This window comes from Pinus tabuliformis, chromosome 8 (assembly GCF_031772625.1).
Source record: "Pinus tabuliformis cultivar Carrire ecotype Pingquan chromosome 8, CPIR1, whole genome shotgun sequence".
In the NCBI taxonomy this organism is placed as follows: domain Eukaryota; kingdom Viridiplantae; phylum Streptophyta; class Pinopsida; order Pinales; family Pinaceae; genus Pinus; species Pinus tabuliformis.
The window spans coordinates 11,427,194-11,450,107 of NC_142294.1; the positions used below are offsets into that span (position 1 = coordinate 11,427,194).

General features: G+C 38.0%; 1 protein-coding gene across 1 annotated transcript in view; it reads right to left on the minus strand.

Annotated features, from left to right (window-relative positions):
- Nucleotides 1-22,914, minus strand: part of LOC149233914 (ARM repeat superfamily protein) — a 524,198-nt gene that overhangs the window by 471,931 nt on the left and 29,353 nt on the right. The window contains exons 2-3 of the mRNA XM_089371682.1: nt 9,364-9,528; nt 9,096-9,185 (exon numbers count right to left, since the gene is read on the minus strand). Coding sequence (XP_089227808.1) covers nt 9,096-9,185; nt 9,364-9,528 — 255 coding nt within the window. The remainder of the gene's footprint in view (nt 1-9,095; nt 9,186-9,363; nt 9,529-22,914) is intronic.

The window sequence follows — 22,914 nt, forward strand, 5'->3', positions numbered from 1 at the left end:
AGGGTGAGTGGTTCAGCCTTCCCCTAGTGGTTTGTTGTGTACAGGGTGAGTGGTTCAGCCTTCCCCTGCGATACCCCTCGGCAACATGTAAGCAAGATGAGTGGTTCATCCTTCTCCTACTAAGACATCCTACCTATGCAGTCTGGGACTCATGGGAAGTACCTCTCATTTGGCCAATGAGTAGGGAAATGAGGATAGGGACCATAGCACTACTGATGGACACATCGTGTACTACCGTACTCCCTATGCTAGGATGATCGGTATTGATCTGGGATCAATTGACACTGACTTCGAGTCAGTAAGAGTGGTATGAGACTGTTGGACACCTAATCCTCAATGGGTTAGTGTGGAAGCCGAATGGACAAAAGGAGTCCAAGAGACCTTGGGATGTGAAACCCAACGGTCACAACAATGTACTATAAATGTATATCAGTTGTTAATAAAAATTGTACTGTCATGTTTTATCTTTCCTATTTGTTGTTGTCCATGTGTGTTTAACATGGTATCAGAGCAGGCGTATTCCTGCCCTGCATAATTAATTTGAGCCATTTGTTTTATGGCCTTTTTGTGCAGTTTATTTCTGCCATGAAATTCATGAATATTTTCTCATGAATATTTCTTCAGCTAAATTTTAGCTGCAACCTGTTAATACCGCTGCTAGTGTCTGCTCTCCATATAGAAGCGCCTCCATACTCCTGACACTGCCTGCACTGCTCCTCCATATAATTAGCTGCTCCTGACACTGCATGCGCTACCTCTTGAGAATTTTCTGCCTGAAATCCGTTGTTGACTGACATCTCTGCTCTCTGTCTGCCTGAAGGTCTGTCCATGAACGTTTGTTGTTCTGCCATATTCCATTTATAAGACCTGCGCCTAGCATTAAACCGTCACCTGACCTCTGGCACTGTATATGTTGCACCTGTCTGTCTTTTACAGTCCTGACCCTTGCATTACCTGCGCTCTCTGGCTATCCTGACTGTTCATAAACGTTTCATAAAAGAAACGTTGTCCTGACAAGGTAATTTTAGCGCTGTCCACAATGAAGAGATGCGACTGCGTTTCACCCATTGCACATGTTTTGTTCCATTTCTGCACTGTTACGTTTCCTACCATATCCACCTTTCTGTCAATATAGAAATCCATTTCCTGTGTGCACCCATGATGGGCAGGGAATCCACAATGGTATTTCATAACATCTATGAGTAGTCTTATGAGAAACGACAACTTCCAGTCCGAGTCTCAATCCAGGCATAGAAGCCAACGACATTTATATTTATCTCTAACCCAGTGACGTGAAGGCTCCACGTATTTTTAATATATTACTGTGCCAGAGATTAATATTGTATCCTCCCCTCGGTACATTTTTCCAAAGATTACCAGTCTCACCGCATAGTCGGCCTATGCACAGTCGACCTGTACTGTTGGCTCTAGTCCCCTCCATCATGACTGGTGTTGCATGGTAATATATATACCATATGTTGCATTGTAACCACTGTAAATCTACTCCCGATTTCACTCCTCGGCTCCGGTCCATATTTACCATCATGGCGCTGACAAAGAGTGAGAAAATCAATGGCTGAGGAGGGCGAAGGACTATCCACCCCTTGAGAATCCATGTCATTAGTTCAAGCCATCGCCTTGCTCCTACTCTTTGAAAGGACCAAATTCCCATGAGAGAAGGTATTATAATGCAGAGCAGGATACCATAGTGGGAACGATTAGTATTCTATTCATTCCAATTATTGTCTGCTCCGTGCAAGCTGTCATTTTATATTGTTGGGATTTGATACTGTGGAGTTGGCCTCAACTTTAAGATTGCCTTAACGACATCCATTATGGCATTCGTAACAACAATAGACAATTATCTGAGACCCTGATTTGAACTTTGCGTGGATTGAACCTGCTCCTGGGAGTATAATAACATTATAGTTTTGAAGCAAAAAGGTCGTGTAGGGTTGGAAAAGAAAGGCATATTGAAAGGGTCATATAAAAACAGTTTGACCTGTATGAAGCAGTGAGTCCTGTCCATTGAAGTCACCTTGCCTTAACGACTGTTGGTTTTCCCATCAACTATCATGCTTGATTCTCATATGAATTTTGAATCTCACGTCTCCTCATAGCGCCTTATTATTATAGTGAAAGCTTTGAAGGCCACAAATGTGGTGAAGTGATGACCAAATATCATAGATGCATGAATTCAATTCATTGGTTGATACTTTGAGCCCCAACTTGAATTCCAAACTGCACAACATGGGTCATCAATCAACACAATTTTTGGTTGGCGTTTAAAAAGAAATATGACCTGTGGGATTTACAGTGTTTGTCCCTGCTTTCAAAACGCAAACGCTGGAGCTAAGTGCGTTGGAATAGTAAGTGCGCCCATATGAGCTATGTTCCTCTGAAGGATATTGTTTATTTTTATATATGTGGTATATATTGTATACACCTGAGTTAATTAATTTTCAAGGCCGATACATGTTTTATGGTGAGCATAAAAAAAAAAGGCTAGTATCTTCTGTGTTGTTTCCAATGAGTAAATTACTCCCAGTGACTGATGTAATGTGCTCAGCGGTGATTTAATTTAATGGTGAAATCATTGAATATATCATATTGCTGATTGAGAAGTTTCTGGAGGCATTATACTCTCACTGTGCATCTCAATTTGGAGTAAAACTCAATAAATATATTTACAACTGTCTAGACAAAGAGGAGCCTATTTCAAGAGGTTGAGTTGGTTGTAGCTTATCCAAAGAGGAAAAGTTGGTTTCAAAGCATCTTCAAATCAAGTTCTATCAGTTTGTGTTCGAGTTGTCCTTTGTGGGCAGATTTTATCACTGTCAAAGAGTCAAATCTCCTTAATAATTGGATGCATATACATCTGAAGCAGGGTCGAGTATTCTCTAATCTCCTGGAGGTTTTCCTGAAACTGTGCATAGTTGGAAGGCTCTTGAAAGGTCATGGTAAAATGCTATGGTATATATGACCAGCACTGTACAGTTTGCTAAGTATTTGGACATGTAAGGAGGTCGATCGCTGTTGTTTCAGCATGCTAGAGACTCATTCCCATGCCTATGACCTGAGTAAGTGTTAGAGCAGCATTCTGGGTCTGAAAGTCCTTGCTAGAATTTACTCTCATTGCTTCTCTTCATTGCTAGAAAGTGGCAAGATCAGAGAATATTAATTTGTACCCCAGTCAAAGCATATGAGTATTCAAGTCTTGCCCATGACATGGTGTTATAATTATTGAAGTTTTGATAGTCATCATTTCTGATTTGAAAGTGAAGGAGTACTTGAAGGATCCAAGCAAGTTTGTAGTTGTTGTTCCCCAGTTGTGGTATTAAAACTCATTATAGTCTCTGTCTACATATATATGCATTGATTCCTTGATTCATTTGCTGCACGTTTACAAAGGATTTTTCTGTGTCTTTGTACTGTGAGTGGGTGTTACTTTTACTCATTGGGTCATAGTTGTGATCAGTTTTTTAAAAAGGTGTAATTTTGACAATGGAAAATATGGCTCGAATTATTGAAATATTAGAGTTCTTAAAAACTCTGATACATTCCTCTAATCATGATACATTAAAAGTCAGCAAAGTTTCTCTCACAGACATTCAAGTCTGTCTACAAAATGCACAAGAGAAAATTGATTTTTTGCAGCTTGAAACTCAGCTACAGCAAGAAGAATTAAAACAGAGGAATCATCATTCTGAACCTGTTTCTGTTCAGAACAATGAAACAGACTCCCATAAACAGCAAGACAATATTGTTGAAGTTCATTCAGATCCAGTGCCCAATAAAGCAGCAATTGTACATGCAGATGCAGAAACTCAGTCTGCACTTCCCAAGCCCATCATCAGACCTTGGGAACAGCTTGTCCACAACAAGCACAGAACCGGTCTTGGATATGACAAGGACTTGTCCTTTCATATTCCAGACTACTCAAAGCCCATTCAGTTTCAGAGTGTTGGATTCATTCATGACAGTTCACCTGCTCCTCATGACAGTTCAGCTTCAGCTGTTCCAGACTCTACCCCTCTTCCACAGCAACAACAACAACAGATTGTGAAATGCCAACACTGTGATCGAGTTGGCCATTTGAAAGATCACTGTTTTGATCTTCATCCATGTAAGCACTGTCATAAAACCAGCCATTCTTCACACAGATCCTTCAGAAACAAACATCCTGCAAGAACAAAGATTCATCTTGGATGGATCGCTTCTTGGCAATGGGCATCAACGGCCAAGAAGATATTCCAATCACATGTCAGAACTTGTTCCAGAGTATTGAACAGTCTTGCAATTGAGTTTTCTCCATCATCTCACCTTGTATCTGACAGGGGGGGAAATGATGGTCATCTACAAGCTTCAAAGCCACATCAAGCGAGCCTGAGCCACAACCTGCCACACCAGTTTCAAAGTTGTAGCCAAAGACAAAGAGGCCCGTGAACATGCCTTCAGTTGGCAATCTGGGACACTTCCTCTAGCAGAAGACTTCAGTTTCTTGCCAGTTTCGGAAGAATTCCAGGAACAAAATTGAGAACACTTCCTCTAGCAGAAGACTCCAACTTCTTGCCAGTTTTGGAAGAGTTCCAGGAATTGCATTAAGCATTCCAGAGTAGTTGGTCATCCTTAAACCATCACAGGTTGAGACTTCCCTTTTCAGGTTGAAGTTTTCCCTTTTATGCGGGGTGAGACCTCCCTTTTATGTTTGAAGGTTTCCCTCTTCAAATCAATAGGAGCACTTCCTCTAGCAGAAGACTTCAACTTCTTGCCAGTTTTGGAAGAGTTCCAGGAACTGCACTAAGCATTCCAGTGTTGGTGGTCATCCTTAAACCACCGCCCTTTATACCAACATTTCGTAGAGCACATTCAGCCTAGTGCTGCCATGCATTTTTGCACATTTTGTATTACAGCTCTCTTCTTGGACTCATACATAACCCTTCAGATTAAGGGGGGGAATGTTGGACACCTAATCCTCAATGGGTTAGTGTGGAAGCCGAATGGACAAAAGGAGTCCAAGAGACCTTGGGATGTGAAACCCAACAGTCACAACAATGTACTATAAATGTATATCAGTAGTTAATAAAAATTGTACTATCATGTTTTATCTTTCCTATTTGTTGTTGTCCATGTGTGTTTAACAGAGACACTCTCTTTTGATTGGAACTGACTTCGGCTCAATAAGAGTGGTATGACACACTCTCCTTTGATTGGGACTGACTTCTGGTCAGTAGAGAATGGTATGATACATTCTCGATCACTTCTTCTTCTTCATAGTTCAGCAGCAGTGCATTGATGGCAGAGATAGTACAAATTGGCAGATGGATTAGCAGATGGAGTTCTCCCTAGTTGAGAGGGAGTGTTAAAATTGGCAACAAGGGCCAAACTCCACATGGGTCATCTTATTTATGGCAGTTGATATTTTTCTTGGATTCCTCTCTCTGAGAGGTGTAGGATTGATCTAAAGATCATCTGATTCTGACATGTACAAATGAAGTTATGAATTTATTTTGATTATGGTCAAATTGTCAAGGTCAGCCAACAAACTTATGTAGGCTCAAAAGCCCAACAATCACGTTTATTCATCCTCAACGTTGCAAATAAATAGAAGGTGACTTAGCCTCATTTGGACAAACTCATCTTCACACTTCTCTCTCTCTCCTCATTGATTGGGTACGGATTTCTAAGCGAAATTTCAAAAGGCCGAAATTTCAGGAGAGTGAAATTTCAAGAGGCCGAAATTTTAGGAGAGCGAAATTTCAGGCGGTCAAAATTTCAGGAGACCGAATTTCTGGACAGTTTGACCAAGCGTTGACCTCCTTTGACTGTGCTTTTGTGAGGGGCATCTCTGTTTGGGCAAACCGCATTTCTGGGCACTTAAATCAAGGCTAAACGTTGATTGTTGACCAGCTTTGACTGCAGCTAGGGCTTACCGCAGGTGGGCTATTTGAACAGACTTTAACTGGGCTGAATATGACTGTTTTGAGGGTTGTTTTATCTTATTGTTTGGAGGCCGAAGTTGACTGAAGTTAACCGATTTGCTGAAGGTCAAATCTGCCTTGTTGACCCACGTTGACTTTCCGATTAGGGCTCTTTTGCTACTATTATAAATTATCAGATTTGTAAATTGTACTATCTCTCTCTGCTGAACTATTGAAGACTAAAAGATGATTTGATCAAGGGTTTCCCCACAATGGAGTTTGTCCTTGGTTGGTGCCACATCTTGTGTCCTCTTGTCTTGGCTTGTCTTCTACTATCTACATTTTACTATCATGTTGATGTGATTGCTAATCTGAATATTGATATTGGGTTGATAAATAAATTGAAGTAAAATTGCTCTAAAGTATAGAACATACCATTGTTGCCTAAAATTAACATTGTTGTTGCAGAGGGCAGTGCAATGATCTCTGGATCAGCGCGGAGACTGTTGAGTCTCATTTTTCCGGTTGTCGTGGCTAGAGGTGCAGTGCAGATTTCATCTGGAGTTGCTAGTGGGATGTTGATTCTGTTGGTGCAGAACAGTACCTAGTGGGGCAGAAGCAAAGTAGAGGGAATCAGTTCCTTAGAAGATTTCTTGCCAAGAAATCTAGATCCAATGCTGAGCAGCAGCAAAGAGAGATCAGAGAGGGGTGGTTCGACAGTGGTTGGTAGAAGGATTTCCGTGAAGGAAATCGAAATTCAGAGGGAGCTTGTTCCTTAGAGGATTTCTAGCGCCAAAGAAATCCAGATCTGAGTTTTGTTGGGGCAACAGAGAAAGAGGGAGAAGATAACCAGTTCGACATTTATTTGAGCAGAAATGGTCGTTAACGGACTAAGGGATCAAGACAGGTTGGATGGAGCATCCAACTTCGTCATCTGGAAGGCCAAGATCCTGGCAATTTTGGATAAAAACCACATCAAGGATTATGCCTTGAGGACAGTTATTGTTCCGGTTGATGTTGATCCTCTCAAGAAGTACGAGGAGGCTTAGGCAAAAGCAAAGTGCATGATCTTGGACGGGGTCAAGGATCATGTGATCCCACATATTGCTAAGAAAGACATAGCAAGGGAAATTATTAGGATTTAAATTCATGATCTGATTCTAAAGCTAATGAGATCTAATAATAGTGGCTTCACCAAAACACCTTTTGCAACTTTTCCCAAGCTTCAACAGGAATATTGGTTTCTTGAATATGAAATCGCAAATAAGGAGAAATGAACATTCCAATTAATCCACAGGCTTCGCCATTCCTATTATCCCATTTGGATTTCTTATCAAGAATAGTGGGGGTATTTTCTTGTCTCAAGGTAATATGGTACAATCCTTTACTTAGCACATTATCCATGTGGGATTCCCATGAGTAGTAGTTGGTACCGGTAAACAAAAGTTCACTTGGAGTAGCCATATCAAAATATGAATAATATATGGTTTTAAAATCTGAAACTGATTGTTTGGATAGAAAACTCTCGAAAAAAATAGGTTATTTCAAAAAAATCAACAATGAAAACAAACTTCAGATGTGAAAGTTATGCCCTTTTTAAAAGGACATTAACGGTAGCAAAGAGCCATGTGGCACATAGAAGTTTGCCACGTGGTGATGGATGATGATAAAAAAATTGAAGATATTTTCCTCACTAGCTTTGCTTATAAAGCCCACTTTTACAAATAAATTACTTCATGAAGTAACCCACTTTTATAAAACAAGTGAATCACTTTTACAATGAAATTACTTTATAAATTAAAGTTGCATACAAAAATAACTTTAAAGGAAATATTAAAGTTATTTTATAGTGATTCACTTTTATATGACAAGTGAAATACACTTTACAATAAAGTTATGAAATAACTTAAGTTTGTATGAACTTTTCAAAAAGTAACTTAAAAGGAGATTTGAACTCAAGACCTCTTACTAAATAAAGTAACTTTTAACCAAGTGAGCTAGAGCAAGAAACATAACAATATTAGTGAAGGATGGTAGGGGTGTTGTTGTTGTTGTTGTTGGGGCTCTACCTTGAACTGCATGTCTCCATAAAAGATGTGCATAGAGCGCAGGGCAAAGAGCATACATAGACCAAAAAGAGTAGAAAACCAGGAATATAAACAAAAAACCAAAATATGAACTCTACAAAAATTAATTTAAAAAAAAAGGTGTATTGGTACTATATAGTATATACCACCAAATTTGACGAAAAATATTGTATCTTGGGCAAACGGACACCTTTTTCGATGAAACGAATAGTGTTCTTAACTGGAAAAAGTGTTCCGAACGCAATGGAACAGTCCATTTGGTGTTCTTAATTGGAAAAAGTGTTTCGAACGCAATGGAACAGCCCATTTAGGCCAAAACAGTACAGAAATAACAGATCTCAAAAATGCAATAAGAAGAGCTTCAAGATCTCGATCACCAACAGGAGCAGTTCTTCAAACGGACTTTGATACCATGTTCGAGTAAACAGGGTATTCCATACAAGACGAACACGTTCAATCACCACTCACACAACCAAACCAAAATCACAACACCAGTATGTTTATGTGGTTAAAACCCTATAAGAGAAAAACAATCCACGGCCCCAACCAACGTGGCCACTTGAGGCAATTTTATTAATGCAAAAGAAAATATTTTACATAAGAGAGTTCTCACAATCAATCATCAGCCATGACCCTTCATGCCCTTTAAATAGAGATCATGGACCAATCAAGTGTTAAGCCACGATCAACAATAGTTAATATTGAAGAGAATATGAGTTGTTGGATCACTTGTATGTCTAAAACATATTGTGACCATCAGATTACAATGCAACTAATGCATACTAAAGAAACACACTTTTACCTAATAGACACATTAGACCAAGTTGAACTTAACTAACTCCTAAGTTTTAAAATCTTGCAAATCTGGAGAAATGGTGAAACCATTTGAATTTATAAACATTTAAGAATATTCAAAACAAATAGTTAATTTGTTGATGTCAAAGATAATGAGAACAATGATCATGGGCTTATGAAAAGTGAAAACCACAAAATCTGGATAAGTGAGAACAAGTAATATTATTAACTTGACTAATTTTCACTAATCCCTCCAAGCAATTAAAATAATTGAGATGGGGAAGACTGGTACCAGTGCAACAATTCGCAATAAGATATCTTGATGTTGACCAGGCAACTTTGAAAGACCATTAAGCAATTCAGGAGCAAAATTTATCTTCTCCTGCTTCCATACAATTAAAGAAAAGGGACTATTATATTTTTCAGGATAAATTTCCTTGGGCAAGATTCACTTCCTGGATGATTCCAAAATGTTTATATAATTTTACAAAGAAACTACTGAGCATTAGATACTTTGTATAAACCCAGTGTCACATTGAAAGAACCATAATAAAACAAACCTCCATGTGCAAGCGATCAAAAGCCATCTCAATATAAACAATTGAGAAGTTCTTGACCATTGGTGAATCAGCACTCTGATATAACTTCCACAAGTCCCATACGGGTAAGTGTATTGCCGGCTGGTCTTTTACCCGTTTGTTTATGTGAGTTAGCATCTCCATTACCTGTAACAGTGAAGGAAAAGCACTGCATATAAGAGATCATGGACCTTCACTGCAAGAAAATATGGCCAGTCTATTTTTGCCAACCCTTTTACTTGCATATCATTATAGAATATTGCAAGAGGAATAAGCAGAGATGCAGAAATTGATTTAAAACTTTTAGAACATAAAAAAACGATGCAATAAGTTCATGGACATCAAAATCAATGTGCCAAAAATCACCAGGCTGAATAAGGAAGAAACGAAGCAGCAAGGTACAGTTCCCAATGCCAGAAGATAAGGATAGACAAATGATGGAGCTATTACAACTGGATCACAAACTTGCACCATTCAACAGTCATACTAATCCAGCATTTATAATTTTATACCACTGAAGTCCCACACCATACAATTTATTCAACGAAAGTTGAAACCCTAAACAATTTTGATCTGCACATTATAAATGACACAAACTATTTTCCAATTCATTGATCGAACTTCAAGGTATTATTCCTTCAGTATTTTCATATATGATAGAATCCAGTCGTAAGGTGTCGTAATTCTTCAAGGTATTATTCCTTCAGTATTTTCATATATGATAGAATCCAGTGGTAAGCATAAGGTGTCATGACTCGTAATATTGTAACAAGGAAGGCAACCTTTAAACCTGAAAAGCTCCGATTGCCCATTTTACAATAATCATCAGTGAAATGAACATCATATGATATATGCTTCTTGTGATTATTCTTTTACATATTGCCTTGAGCTTATTCTTTTAAATATAAAATCGGAAGATTCTATGGCAGTACGCTTACAACATCCAAAACCAACAAAGCAAAAAGAAAAATCACTAAAATATGGAGAAAAAAAAAAATCATGGAGATGAAAATGATATTGACCATGAAGAATGGTCACTTATCTTAATGTGGAAAATACACACACACATAGCTTTTTTCAACATTTCTACACTTTAGTAGTAATCAAGTTTAAGAATAGTGGCGTATCGTTGAATTTTCAGATCACTGGCACACAGACGGAATATGAAGAGATCTTGAATAGATATTCAACGAAAGTAAAGAAGTTTGAAACTATTAAATAATAAAAAAGAGTTAGAGAAATGAAGTCCCTCTCTGCTAAGCATGAGAAAATCCAAGGACAAACAAAAAAATAGACTGGAGCAAGCTGACAAAGAATTGAAAAAAGCCAAGTTGCAAAACCATAATGAAACCCCTATTCAAGAAATTATGAGCTTAAAAGAAGAAAGAGAAGGCATCATCTTAAGCAAGATAACTTTTAAGGTTGAAGCAGCCTTCCATACAGATTTAGTTCAATCAACAACGCAAAAAAGGGTTTAAAAACACCAAAGGAAACTGTCCACTGGGTTGATGGTCTAGCAGCAAGTTGCAAGTTAGGGAACTTGTTGTAAAGATGACTCAGAAGGGAATGTTGGAATATTTTGGCACATATTCCTATGCATAGTAATCAAATATCCTGAGATGATTTATCTTTGGTTTCCTACTGTTATCAGAGCAATTGTACTGGTTATGCATGGCTAATCAGCATCCAAGCTGCAAAAGGGTCAAAATCAAGGGTTATGCATCAAGGTAAACAAGTCAAAGGTTTCTGCAACTCACTTAATGCGGGTAAAATAGGCTGATAACAACTACCACTCCATAACTTTTCATGTATAATGTTTCTCATGACCTTAATGTGGCTTTTTTTGAGTGGGTAGATTTTTGTAGACTGCTTAATCCCAAAAATTGTTTGAAAGAGTCTTGTCCTTAGCATGTTCCTTGCCATCTCCACAATGGTCCTATTTTCCTATTTGAAATACCATTATGTTGTGGTAAAATTCATGAAAATACCATTAACTTTGTAATATTTGTAGAAGTCAGTAGATTTACATTCTCCTCCATTGTCTATCCTGGCAACCTTAATTTTCTTGTCACTTTAGCTCTCAATGGCTGCTTTGAACCCTTGAATGTTTCAAGAGCATCTAACTTATACTTGAGAAAATATGCCCAAATTTTTTTTGAAAAGTGATTAACAAATGTCATAAAGTACTTTGCACTTACCAATCATGGAATTCTCACGAGACCATGAAGGTCAATATGAATCAATTCCACTTGTATATCTGCTCACCATGTATCATCTTTGTCAAATGTATCCCCATGTTCTTTATCCAAACCAGTGTAGATAATATCGGTGAAATATCGCCGAATAGCGTAAATATCGCGATATTTTCGGTGAGCCGAAATATCGCGCGGCAAAATATCACTCGACGATATAAAATATCGCCGAGCGTGGTTTTCCGCGGCTACAAAAAAGGAAAAATTGGTTTTTTTTCTTCATTTCTGTTTCTGAGTGTTGGAGAAGGAAGGGAAAGAGTTTTGTGGTGCTTGTCAAGGAGGGTTTGAAGATCAAACAACGATTATCACCACCAATTAAGATTTTTTTGTGGATCAAAGATTGAAGAATAGTGAAACAAACTTCATTTCTTCCATTAACAGGTATGTTCTTAAAAACCCCTATGTTAATGATTTTTTCATAGATTTAGGGTTATGCTTGCTTGCCTCTTTGCCTACCAACATTTTGTTTTTTTGTTTTTTTCCATTTGCTATGATTTTCATGCCCATGAACCAATGCAAGGGTTTTCTCCATATTTGGACAGCAAGCCTCATTTTTTTTCAACTTTCTTATGCACCCTCTTATTGCCATTTTTCGTTCACATTGCAAAATGCAAATAATGTAGTAATATTTTTGAATGAGGTGGTTATTACTTATTATTTTTTCATTTTGTGTTGGGGGGTTTAATGCCAATTTTTTGTTTTATTTGTGCCCTAGGTTTGAATTAGTTCACTACAAATGTCAAATATGCCAAAAGCCTTGGACCCATTTTGGGAGTATGGGGAGGCCGTTGGTGGGGCAAATCAGGCATATATATCATGCAACTTGTGTGGGACCAAGATGTCAGGAGGGGTTACACGATTGAAATACCATCTGGCTAGACTCTCTGCATATGACGCAGATGTAATGCCTTGTATGGTTTCTAGTGCAGAGGTTATACAAAAAGCTCGTGAAGCAATTGTTGAACAAGACAAAAAGAAAGCTGCTAGGGAGAGGCCAATGGTCTCAGATAGATAGCTGCTAGTTTTATTTGTTTTGCAACTTTTGCTACATATAAGTTTATAACTCATGATGATGAAATACTTTTAAAGTTTTATATATGTGATGTTATTTTGTTTGAGTCCTTGATTGGACAATTATCACTATCAGGGATCAACAAGATATGTGATGTTATTTTGTTTGAGTCCTTGATTGGACAATTATCAGGGATCAGCGGGATTTGGTATCGCCTTTGAAGTTTGATCATGATGTATCATTTCTATTTGACATCATATATATCAATGCCTTCTTCATATTTATGTGCCAATGTGTTTAGTTCATGTTGCTACTGCTTTATATGTTTGGAAATCTGGAAAACAAAAAATAAAAATAAAATAAAATAAAATAAAATAAATAAATAAATAAAATAAAATAATAAATAATAAATAATAAATAAAATATAAAATAATATATATATATATATTATGCATTTTTTATGCTCGCCGATATTTGCCGATATTTTGCTGATATTTTCGCCGATATTGCCGAAAAGATATTTTCTGGACCCTCGCCAATATTTTCCCGATACCGATATTATCAACACTGATCCAAACTACAAGCTTTAAGTACACCTTTTTCGAGAATAGGAGGCAACCAAGAACCATGTTAAGTTTCTTAAAAAGAGTAGCATTTCAACAGTTAGGATGTTCACAACTTTAACACTAGAGTTGAATTTTACAGTAGTTCTTGAAAACTATTGTTTGCTATCATGTTGGTGTAGCAATAAATCTATAGAGACCAAATTTTTCTACACCTTGTATACCACTCTATAGTAATACGCTAGACCAGCTTCCTCCATTTAGATATTGTTAACTTCTAAATACCAAGTCTGATCTATTTCACAGAGCAATTATTTTATACCCAGAAATGTATTTAATTAGTAAACTAGTTTTCTGAACTGCTAAAAATACATACAATGGTATTTTTAACTTTTCACAATAAATTTTGCAGCAGAAAATACTCAGAAAAATCATCCAGAAATAGCACATAAATCTGCCCAATCAAAGCTTCCTTCACATTAATTTTTCTGGAAAATTTAGGGCCTTGACCCAAAGAGAAATACACAAATCCTACAATTGCCGTAGGCCATTCACCCCTGATCAAATCAGCATGACCCAGCCAAATCAGCGTGGCTTCTCAGGAGATGGTCTGCTTGATCCTGCAAAGACATCAACACTCCCTCTCAACGAGGGAGACATTCTGCATCACGCCAAGCTTGTCTCTAAAGTATACAAACTTCGCTCTAGATAGAGGCTTGGTGAGAATCCCTGCAATCTGCTCATCTATGGATATGTACTGGAGCTTCACTACTCCCTTATGCACCATGTCTCAGATGAAGTGACCTGATCAAAGAGTCTCGTAAGAAGCTTCTGAAGCCACAATGCTTCACAACTTGCGACAATGGTTGTGATATACTCCGCCTCTATTGTACTGAGTGCGACAGAAGTCTATTGAGTGCGACATAAATCTGCTTCCTAAACCAAGAAATCATAGCCTATCCCAAGTTGAAGCAGCACCCCGATGTGCTCTTTCTATCCTCTACACTCCCACCCCAATCTGAATCAGTATATCCCTACAACCTCACTTCACCACCTAAGGCATATCTCAAACCATATCCAACTATACAACCCAGGTACTTCAACACATGCTTCGTTGCATGCCTTGGCTCAACCATAAACTGGCTAGCTTCCTTCACTGGATCCATCACCACAACTGCTTTCTGATAACCCTGATTGGGTACACCCTCTGACACTAGAGCAGATCCTCCTGTGGCAATCCTGAATGCCTTGTTTGCCACTGTTGCTCCCTCTATCACTGAGTGAATCCTATTTGTTGAAGAATCTAGGGCAATAAGGTGTAGTGTGATTCTTCTTGACTTGATAACAATTTGTGGAGTCTTTTTACTTTTTCTTTTTAGCTTAGTCTTCTTCTTCTTATTAATGCATGTGTGCGTACTTCATCAAATTGCTACCGAAAACATAAGAACAAGAACACAAGATGTTGGCTCTCTGCCAAGGCCAAAACCTCTCTTCTCTTGAGAGGAAAACCCTTTAGTAAGTTTCTCTTATTGAAGCTTCTGCCAAACCCTAGACCCTTGACTAGGATGTCCTCCAAGAACAAGTCAAGTCTTTCCTCTTTTCTGCACTATGTTCCCCGGCACATGGACTTCCTCCTTCCGATACTTTGCTCCCCAGCTCTTGTCCTTTCTCCTCGCTGCTTTGTCTAGAGATAGTAGACCTCGCCTATGTTAGCCTCTTGATGAGATATTCTTCTTCCTTCCTTCGAGATGTTCTTCACTTAAGGAGACACCCTTCTCTTGATCCAACGAAACTCTTCTTGAAGTCTAGGTGTATGATTGTACAACTACCCTAGTTTTCCCACGTGTGATACGTACCCTAGAGAATTAGGGTTCCTTTCCTTCGCTAGAGAGATAGGCTTCTTCGCTTTACTTGAGAGGCCTTGTAGACCTAGTTTCAAGCCCAAAGAACATTACCCGTTGTTTGTTCCTGTTGTCATACCCGCAGACTTGACCACCTTTTCTTCACAGGTGTGATTGTTTCTAGCCCTAGAAAGAGTCCTCTTCACTTCGGTTTTTCTCCTCGTTCCTTCGCTACACTAGGAGACCTCTTCTTCGTCCTTCATTACCCTTTCTCTTGCCTCTTTTCTTCGCAGATTTCAAAGCTACTTGATTGACATTGTAATGGAGTGGACAGACTCTATATATAGAGGACTGTCCCTCCTTTTAGGCCGACTTGTTATGCTTACTTCGAATGGCTTCTTTGTTGGTGTCACATGCTTGGAGGAGACTCTTTGATGGTGCCTTTGCTTTGGAGGAGACTTGACTTTGCTTGGGGGAGTATTCTTTGACTTCTATACAAACATATACATGTTGCAACATGCCCTTAAGGTCTTCAACATTTTCTTTTGACTATTTGACTCACCTATAGCACTTTAACCCAATGTTGATAATATCGGTATCGGGAAAATATCGGCGAGGGTCCGGAAAATATCTTATCGGAAATATCGGCGAAAATATCGGCAAAATATCGGCAAATATCGGCAAGCATAAAAAATGCATAATATATTCATTTTTTTCAGATTTCTAAACATATAAAGCAATAACAACATGAACTAAACACATTGGCACATAAATATGAAGAAGACATTGATATATATGATGTCAAATAGAAATGATACATCAAACTTCAAAGGCGATACCAAATCCTGCTGATCCCTGATAATTGTCCAATCAAGGACTCAAACAAAATAACATCACATATCCTGCTGATCCCTGATAGTGATAATTGTCCAATCAAGGACTCAAACAAAACAACATCACATATATAAAACTTTAAAAGTATTTCATCATCATGAGTTATAAACTTATATGTAGCAAAAGTTGCAAAACAAATACTAGCAGCTATCTATCTGAGACCATTGGCCTCTCCCTAGCAGCTTTCTTTCTGTCTTGTTCAGCAATTGCTTCACGAGCTTTTTGTATAACCTCTGCACTAGAAACCATACAAGGCATCACATCTGCATCATATGCAGAGAGTTTAGCCAGATGGTATTTCAATCGTGTAATCCCTCCTGACATCTTGGTCCCACACAAGTTGCATGATATATATGCCTGATTTGCCCCACCAACAGCCTCCCCATACTCCCAAAATGGGTCCAAGGCTTTTGGCATATTTGACATTTGTAGTGAACTAATTCAAACCTAGGGCACAAAAAAAACAAAAAATTGGCATTAAATGAGTATAACTATACAGTGCCCAGCAAACACTCTTAATAAGTAATAATAAATATATAATATTATAAGTTTTTATTAAACTTATTATATTTTTAAATTCAAAATTAAATCATATTTTTAAATTTAAATTAAATATAAAAATGAATTTTTTTAATTATTTAATTTTTATTTTGTATTTATAATTTTATAAAACTGTCCAGAGAATTTTTAAAGTATTAAATTAATAACAATAATAAAAACAAAATTTTATTTAAAATAAAATAATTCATTTTTAAAATAAAAAATTACAAATACACCTCCAAAATAAATCTATATTTATTATTTATAATTTTATAATATATATTTTTGAGTTAAAGTTTAAAATTTAAATATATACAGAGCATTAATTTTAACATAAGTCGGTAATAAATTATAATAATAATAAGATTTATTTAGTTTTGAATCTTGATTATGAATAGGTTCACCGTTCTACTGTCTTTTTCAATGGAGATACTTAGATAAAGATTTGCAGCGCCACATATGGCGATTGCAGAAGACTTGCAGTGTCTTTTTTCTCTCGAAATCGTCCTTGAGATACACAGTATTATAAGTTTTTATTAAAAATAAAGACAACGATTACAGACTACAGTCTTCGTGGATTTGTCGACGGTTATATATATTATATATTATAGTGGTAGCGGTGATTAAAATTTAAAACGAAAACTGGTAGCGGATTGCAGAGACTGTAGGTACTAGGGCCACAGACAGCGTGGTAATACGTTAACGGTTATGTAATATCAATATGTATTATGAAGTTTGAACTTTAAACTATATGCATTGTATACACTGCCATACAGTAAACGCAGCCGCACTGAACAGTGAAGAGTGTGAAGAGTCAAGACGATGTCGGATTCAATGTTCAAACTTCATACCTTTTAAGATTTCTTGGCAGCCAAACGGTAAACCCTCCTTCGCAGCACCGACCGGTTCCGTCTCACTCTCCAGCTCGCACGAAAACAGAATGACGGGCATCGAAAACTCAAAAACCTTTTTATAAATCGATAAAACCTAACCTGGCGATATTTACCCTGTTCTCACGATTTTTGCTAAAATATCGCCGAAATTTCGGAATTCTCGCGAGAAAATGAAAACATGAAAATATCGCGATTTTTCTGTGGCGATATTTCGGCTCAGAGAAAATATCGCGATTTTTGCGAATATCGCCGATTTTTCGGCGATATTATCAACACTGCTTTATAACCTGTCCTAGACCTATTTCAATAAGCAAGAAACTCATTGACATATATTATAAAAATAATATTTATTTTCTTGAATAAATACAAATATCAAAAGTACATTTATGAAGACTGAACCTAGTTACATTTCCTTCAACATTGTTGTCTAGCATGGTCCCCTCATAGAAGGCATACTATGAAGAAATTTCAAACCCCACTCCGGTTATCAGTTTTCCTTATAACTCCATGCATTTAGTTTTAAATCCAAGCATGATAAAAATTTAAAATCTGAAAATGACAATATTTTCTAAAAACACAAATTTAGAGATTTCACAATGGATGAAATTGCAGAAATAAAACACAACAAAATTATGACAATCACACAGAAAATAACACAATGATTTTTGGTCAATGTGACCCTGGAAAAAACCCCTACAACTCTTGGGGAAAACCAATTTGAGAGCTCTTCTTTATTTCTGAAAATGCTTTTACAAAGAAACTAAAATACACAGCAAAAATTCCAGCAACCACAAATTACAACTTATCTCGATTTTCGTGCTTGAACTCCACCTCGAAAATCATGCCAGTCAGCAAACAACGAAAACAGAAAATTTTCAGCAATAAAACACCATTAAATGTTGTATGGCCTGCCTCGAAAAACGTGCCCATAACTTGTTGTACGAACTGTATGGACCATATAGGTTTCAACAGTATGGTTGCCTCGAAATTCCTACCCTTGTTGTTGTCCCTCTTCCCTGATTTCTGTGTTGTGCCTCTTCTCGATATCTGTGCCTTTCTCCTGCTGTACAGTTTTGCCTTGGGATGCGTGCCACTAAATGTTGCTACCAGGATTTGCTGAAATGTCTTCTTGCTGCTCTCCTTCACTTCCTCACTGCTCAGAAATTTTCACCTTGCTCTCTCTTCTCTTTCTCTCAAATGCTCATGAAAGAATGAATTGATCTTTTACCCTTCTCTTCTCCTTTTATTCTCTAAATGACCTTTTGGATTACCCTAAGATCTAATAGCTGAGATTCATTTAGATCTAGGGATGAGAATAAATGTGCATTTAATTCTCACTTTCTATTTTTTAACTCACCCACTTAAATAAAGACCCACTTAGGCTTTTATTTCCATAGTCACTTTTTCACTTTCTAATTCTTCATTGACTTTAATAAAGTCACATTTAAATAGAATGTAACTTTACCACTTATAAAGTCACTTTTAAATTAGAATGTAACTTTACCACTTATAAAGTCACTTTTAAATTAAATTGACTTTACCACTTATAAAGTCACTTTAGGAGAAAAGTAAAAGATAAATTTGGACACTTTTCCCTAGGCCAAATATCAAAGCCTTATGGAACCACTTGTCCTCTGGCACCCAAATTTTAACATACTACTCCTAGAGACCTCCCATCTTTGAGCATCTAGTCTAACAATCTCAACCCATGACATCCTCTTGGAAGGTTGCTCCTTCCATTCTGCCTAACTGTTTGCTTCCTCAGAACCAAAAGCACTTCCGGTCATCTAGCACGGTCCTAGATGTCCTAAAAATCTATACAATCCTCCCTCTTGAACATCAATCACTCCTGCTGAGTCTATGCTCGAGCTCTTAGGCCATACAAGAACCTGACCATCTGGCAACTGGAGCAAAATCTCCTCATAGTCCACTCCCTATTTCTAGGAGAACCCTCTTGCCACAAACATTGCTTTGTACTTCTCGATGTTGTCATCTACTGCATGAATCATTGCATTGGAAGTCTCCACAATTCTTCCTTTCTGCAAAACTCCACTCAAGAGGCCATGGAAGAAAAAATTATAACCAAGCAAAATATAAGGACAAGAGGCTGACCAAAAAATAAAAATAATAATAATAATCAAGAAAAAAAACATGAAGTACTAATCTCTTGATTAAGGAAGAAACTACTAAGGATTGTCAACTCCCTCTTTGAAAAATTCGTAAGAGAAAATCAGAAATTTGTCATGTGCCTAGAGGCACAGTTGTCCACAAACATTACTAGTCGTAGATCCTAAAGGAAGAATTCTTTTGACTTCATCTGAGGTGGATACTCATTATCATCATCAATATTAGTTGTTGATACATGTTGCTTTTCCTTCCTTTTCCTGTCCAAAATCATGACAAATGAAGCACTTGACCTTCGACATATCCTTCTCCTTCTGATCCTGAACAAGTCTTCTTCCTGTATCCTTCTTATCAATGATCCGTAAACTGCCGTGGATATTCCACTGGACAATTTGTCACAACAGATATGATAATAATATATTAAAATTCTAAATTTCTACACTATTACAATTTTATTAAAACTCTAGATCTGTAAATTTAATTGTAATTAGTGCATGCATGTGAATGGAAATTTTGCGGAAAAATAGAAAACGACAAAATAAGCTCACACACACACATAAGACACAAGATATGCTCTGGGAAACCCCTTCAAGAGAAAACACAATTGGAAGGTGAGGTTGCTTGGCTCTCTTTCTCTGTCTGGAAAATAAGGTTGCAGGTACAAAGAAGTAATGCATGTGTCACATGGGCTGCTACAGTGCATGGATCCTCTCTGTGTGCTCTACCTCCTATCTCTCCTGGCTATCTTTGCTCAACTATGGAACAAAATTCTCTCGAAAGAATGAAATGTCTCTTCCTCCTAGTGGCCTGGTTATAACATAATCTAATAGTCTACTAGTGGTTAAGTTTGACTGCATCAACTCTTAACTAGAGTTACAATATAGACTCTTCTATAGTCTTTTACATCAAAAACACGTGGCTAGCCCCTTTTCCATAATGGGGGTTGACGCATCATCCTCTTGAACCATGGTGGTGAAAACAGGAAGGTCAAATTCTGAGTGGCATAAATTTTGCATACGGAGTTTGATTGACGCGCTTATCGAGTCATTGGAAAGATCTTTGTGTGTAAAACAACATGAAAAGATGTGGGGCTAAAGCAGCAAAGTTTTACCCCCAAAAAACGTCGTTTGATGCCTCAAAACGCTCCCAAGAGGTTTCAAACCCCATTTTGCCAAATTGGGTCATGCTAATAAAAACGGTCCCGTGAGCTAATTCCTCCACTTTTTCCACTCTTAAATGCATCGAGATGGATGACAAACAATAATGATCCAATCAAGATCACACCTCCCCATTTTGGGAGGCTTTTGATCCCCAAAATCTTTTACTAAATGAGGTGAGGAAATTTTTCCTCCACCTTCTCTCTGGTGTACCATTTAGCTTTGCCTGGAAGTTGTCCCTTCAACTCAATCTACCAAAGGTCATGTTGCCCGTGTCTTGTAGTTCTAGACCTCTTTTGCAAAACTATATCTTCTATCAACTCTACCTGAGCATTTAGTGCCAAATCCCTCACAGAAGATAGGACTTTTTCCTATTCCTGATCTAACATGGAAGGCTCATAGAGTTTCAAATTCTCTACATTCACAACTAAATAAATGCGCATATATGGTCGTAAACTAAGTCAATAGGCATTATCACCGACCTTTTCCAATATCTCAAAGGGACCATACCTCAGAGCCTTGATTTTCTTACCAGTCACCTGCAGCCTCTCTTTGTTCAATTGTAGCCATACCCTGTCTCCCATCTTGAACGATTTCTTTGTTTTGCGCTGATCATACCTGACCTTATACTTCTCCTGCAACTTTTGGAGTGTGTCTTGTACGTGTAGATGGATTTGCCTGATCTTCTCTATAAATTTTTCAGCCCTCAAAGCATCTCCTGTAAGATCTTCCCTAACTCCTTGCTGCCCATATGCAATATCCAACAGTGAAGGTGGAAAATATCCAAAACAAGCCTCAAATGGGGACTTTCCTGTAGAAGTGTGGAATGTTCTGTTGTAAGAATGTTGTATATATACCAGATTTTCATCCCAGGTGTTTGGATGCTTCCGGTTGTATCCCCTCAGAAAATGCACCAAAGTCCTATTGACTACTTCTGTCTGCCCATCTGTCTGTGGATGGAATTTTGTAGATCACTTCAACTTTGTGTCCATCTTCTCCCACAATGTAGTCCAAAATGCAATGAGAAATCTTGTATCCTTATCTGAAATGACACTCCTTGGTATCCCAAAGTGCACCCAGACCTCTCCAAAGACCTCTCCAAAGAACAAGTTTGCTACTTCTTGTCTGTTGATGGTCTTTTCATAGGGCATCAGAACACACATATTGTTGAACCTATCAACTACCACGAAGACGAAGTCATGTCCCTTCCTAGTTATCCGTAAACCTCCCACAAAGTCCATAGAAATGCTTTCCCAAGGACGAGTAGGTACAGGTAAGGGATGATATAGACCCTGTTTCATGTTGCTAGGCTTGTTGGTACAACAAAGCATGCAACCTCTTATGAACCTAGCTACCTGCTCTTGCATCTTGGGTCAATACACATACCTCTACAAGTTAGCCACGGTCTTCCCTACACCAAAGTTCCCTGGAACCTCGGAGGTGTGAACCTCTCTAATCAGCAGTAGTCGCTCACCTTTAGGAACACATAGCTTATCTAGCCTGTAGAGTAACCCATCCTAGAGATGGTAGTCAACAGTGTTGTCGCCATCATGCACATGACTCTGATTCTACAACTGCTGATACACCTCCTTGAATTCCTCATCCTCTGAATATGTCTTTGTATGCATCATGGGTGAATGGTTCCATGTGCATAAGAGTCCTCGGAGTTGTGATCTTTGATGTGGGTGGCCTTGGGAGCATGTCGGCCAACTTGTTAGTGATGCCCTTCTTATACGTGATCACCAAATGAAACTGCTGTAAAAACCCCATCCACTTGTAATGCATGGTCCGTTGTAGCTCACTTTGGGCCTGCAAGTATGATAACAGTTGGTGATCTATGTGGATTATTGTCTCCTTTCCCATCAGATAGTGCTTCCACTTCTTCACAACTTGCACCATGGCATAGAGCTCCTTTTCGTAGGTAGGATAGTTAAAAATTGCCCCATTAAATACTTCAGAATGGTAACATACAAGCCTTCCTCCCTGCATCAAGACAACTCCCATGGAATACCCACTCGCATCTGTCTCCACTTCAAAGGGTCACTGCAAGTCTAGTAATGTCAGAACTGGTGCTTGACTGATCTTCTTCTTTAGCTCCTCGAAATCCTTTTGCTGACCTTACCCCCACTAGAAACTCTTGCCACTTGTTGTTATGGCATGGAGCGGTGTTGCTATCACTAAAAATTAGGGTATGTATTTCCTCGAGTACTGTGCCACCCCAATGAAACTCCTGACCTCATAAACATTAGTAGGCACC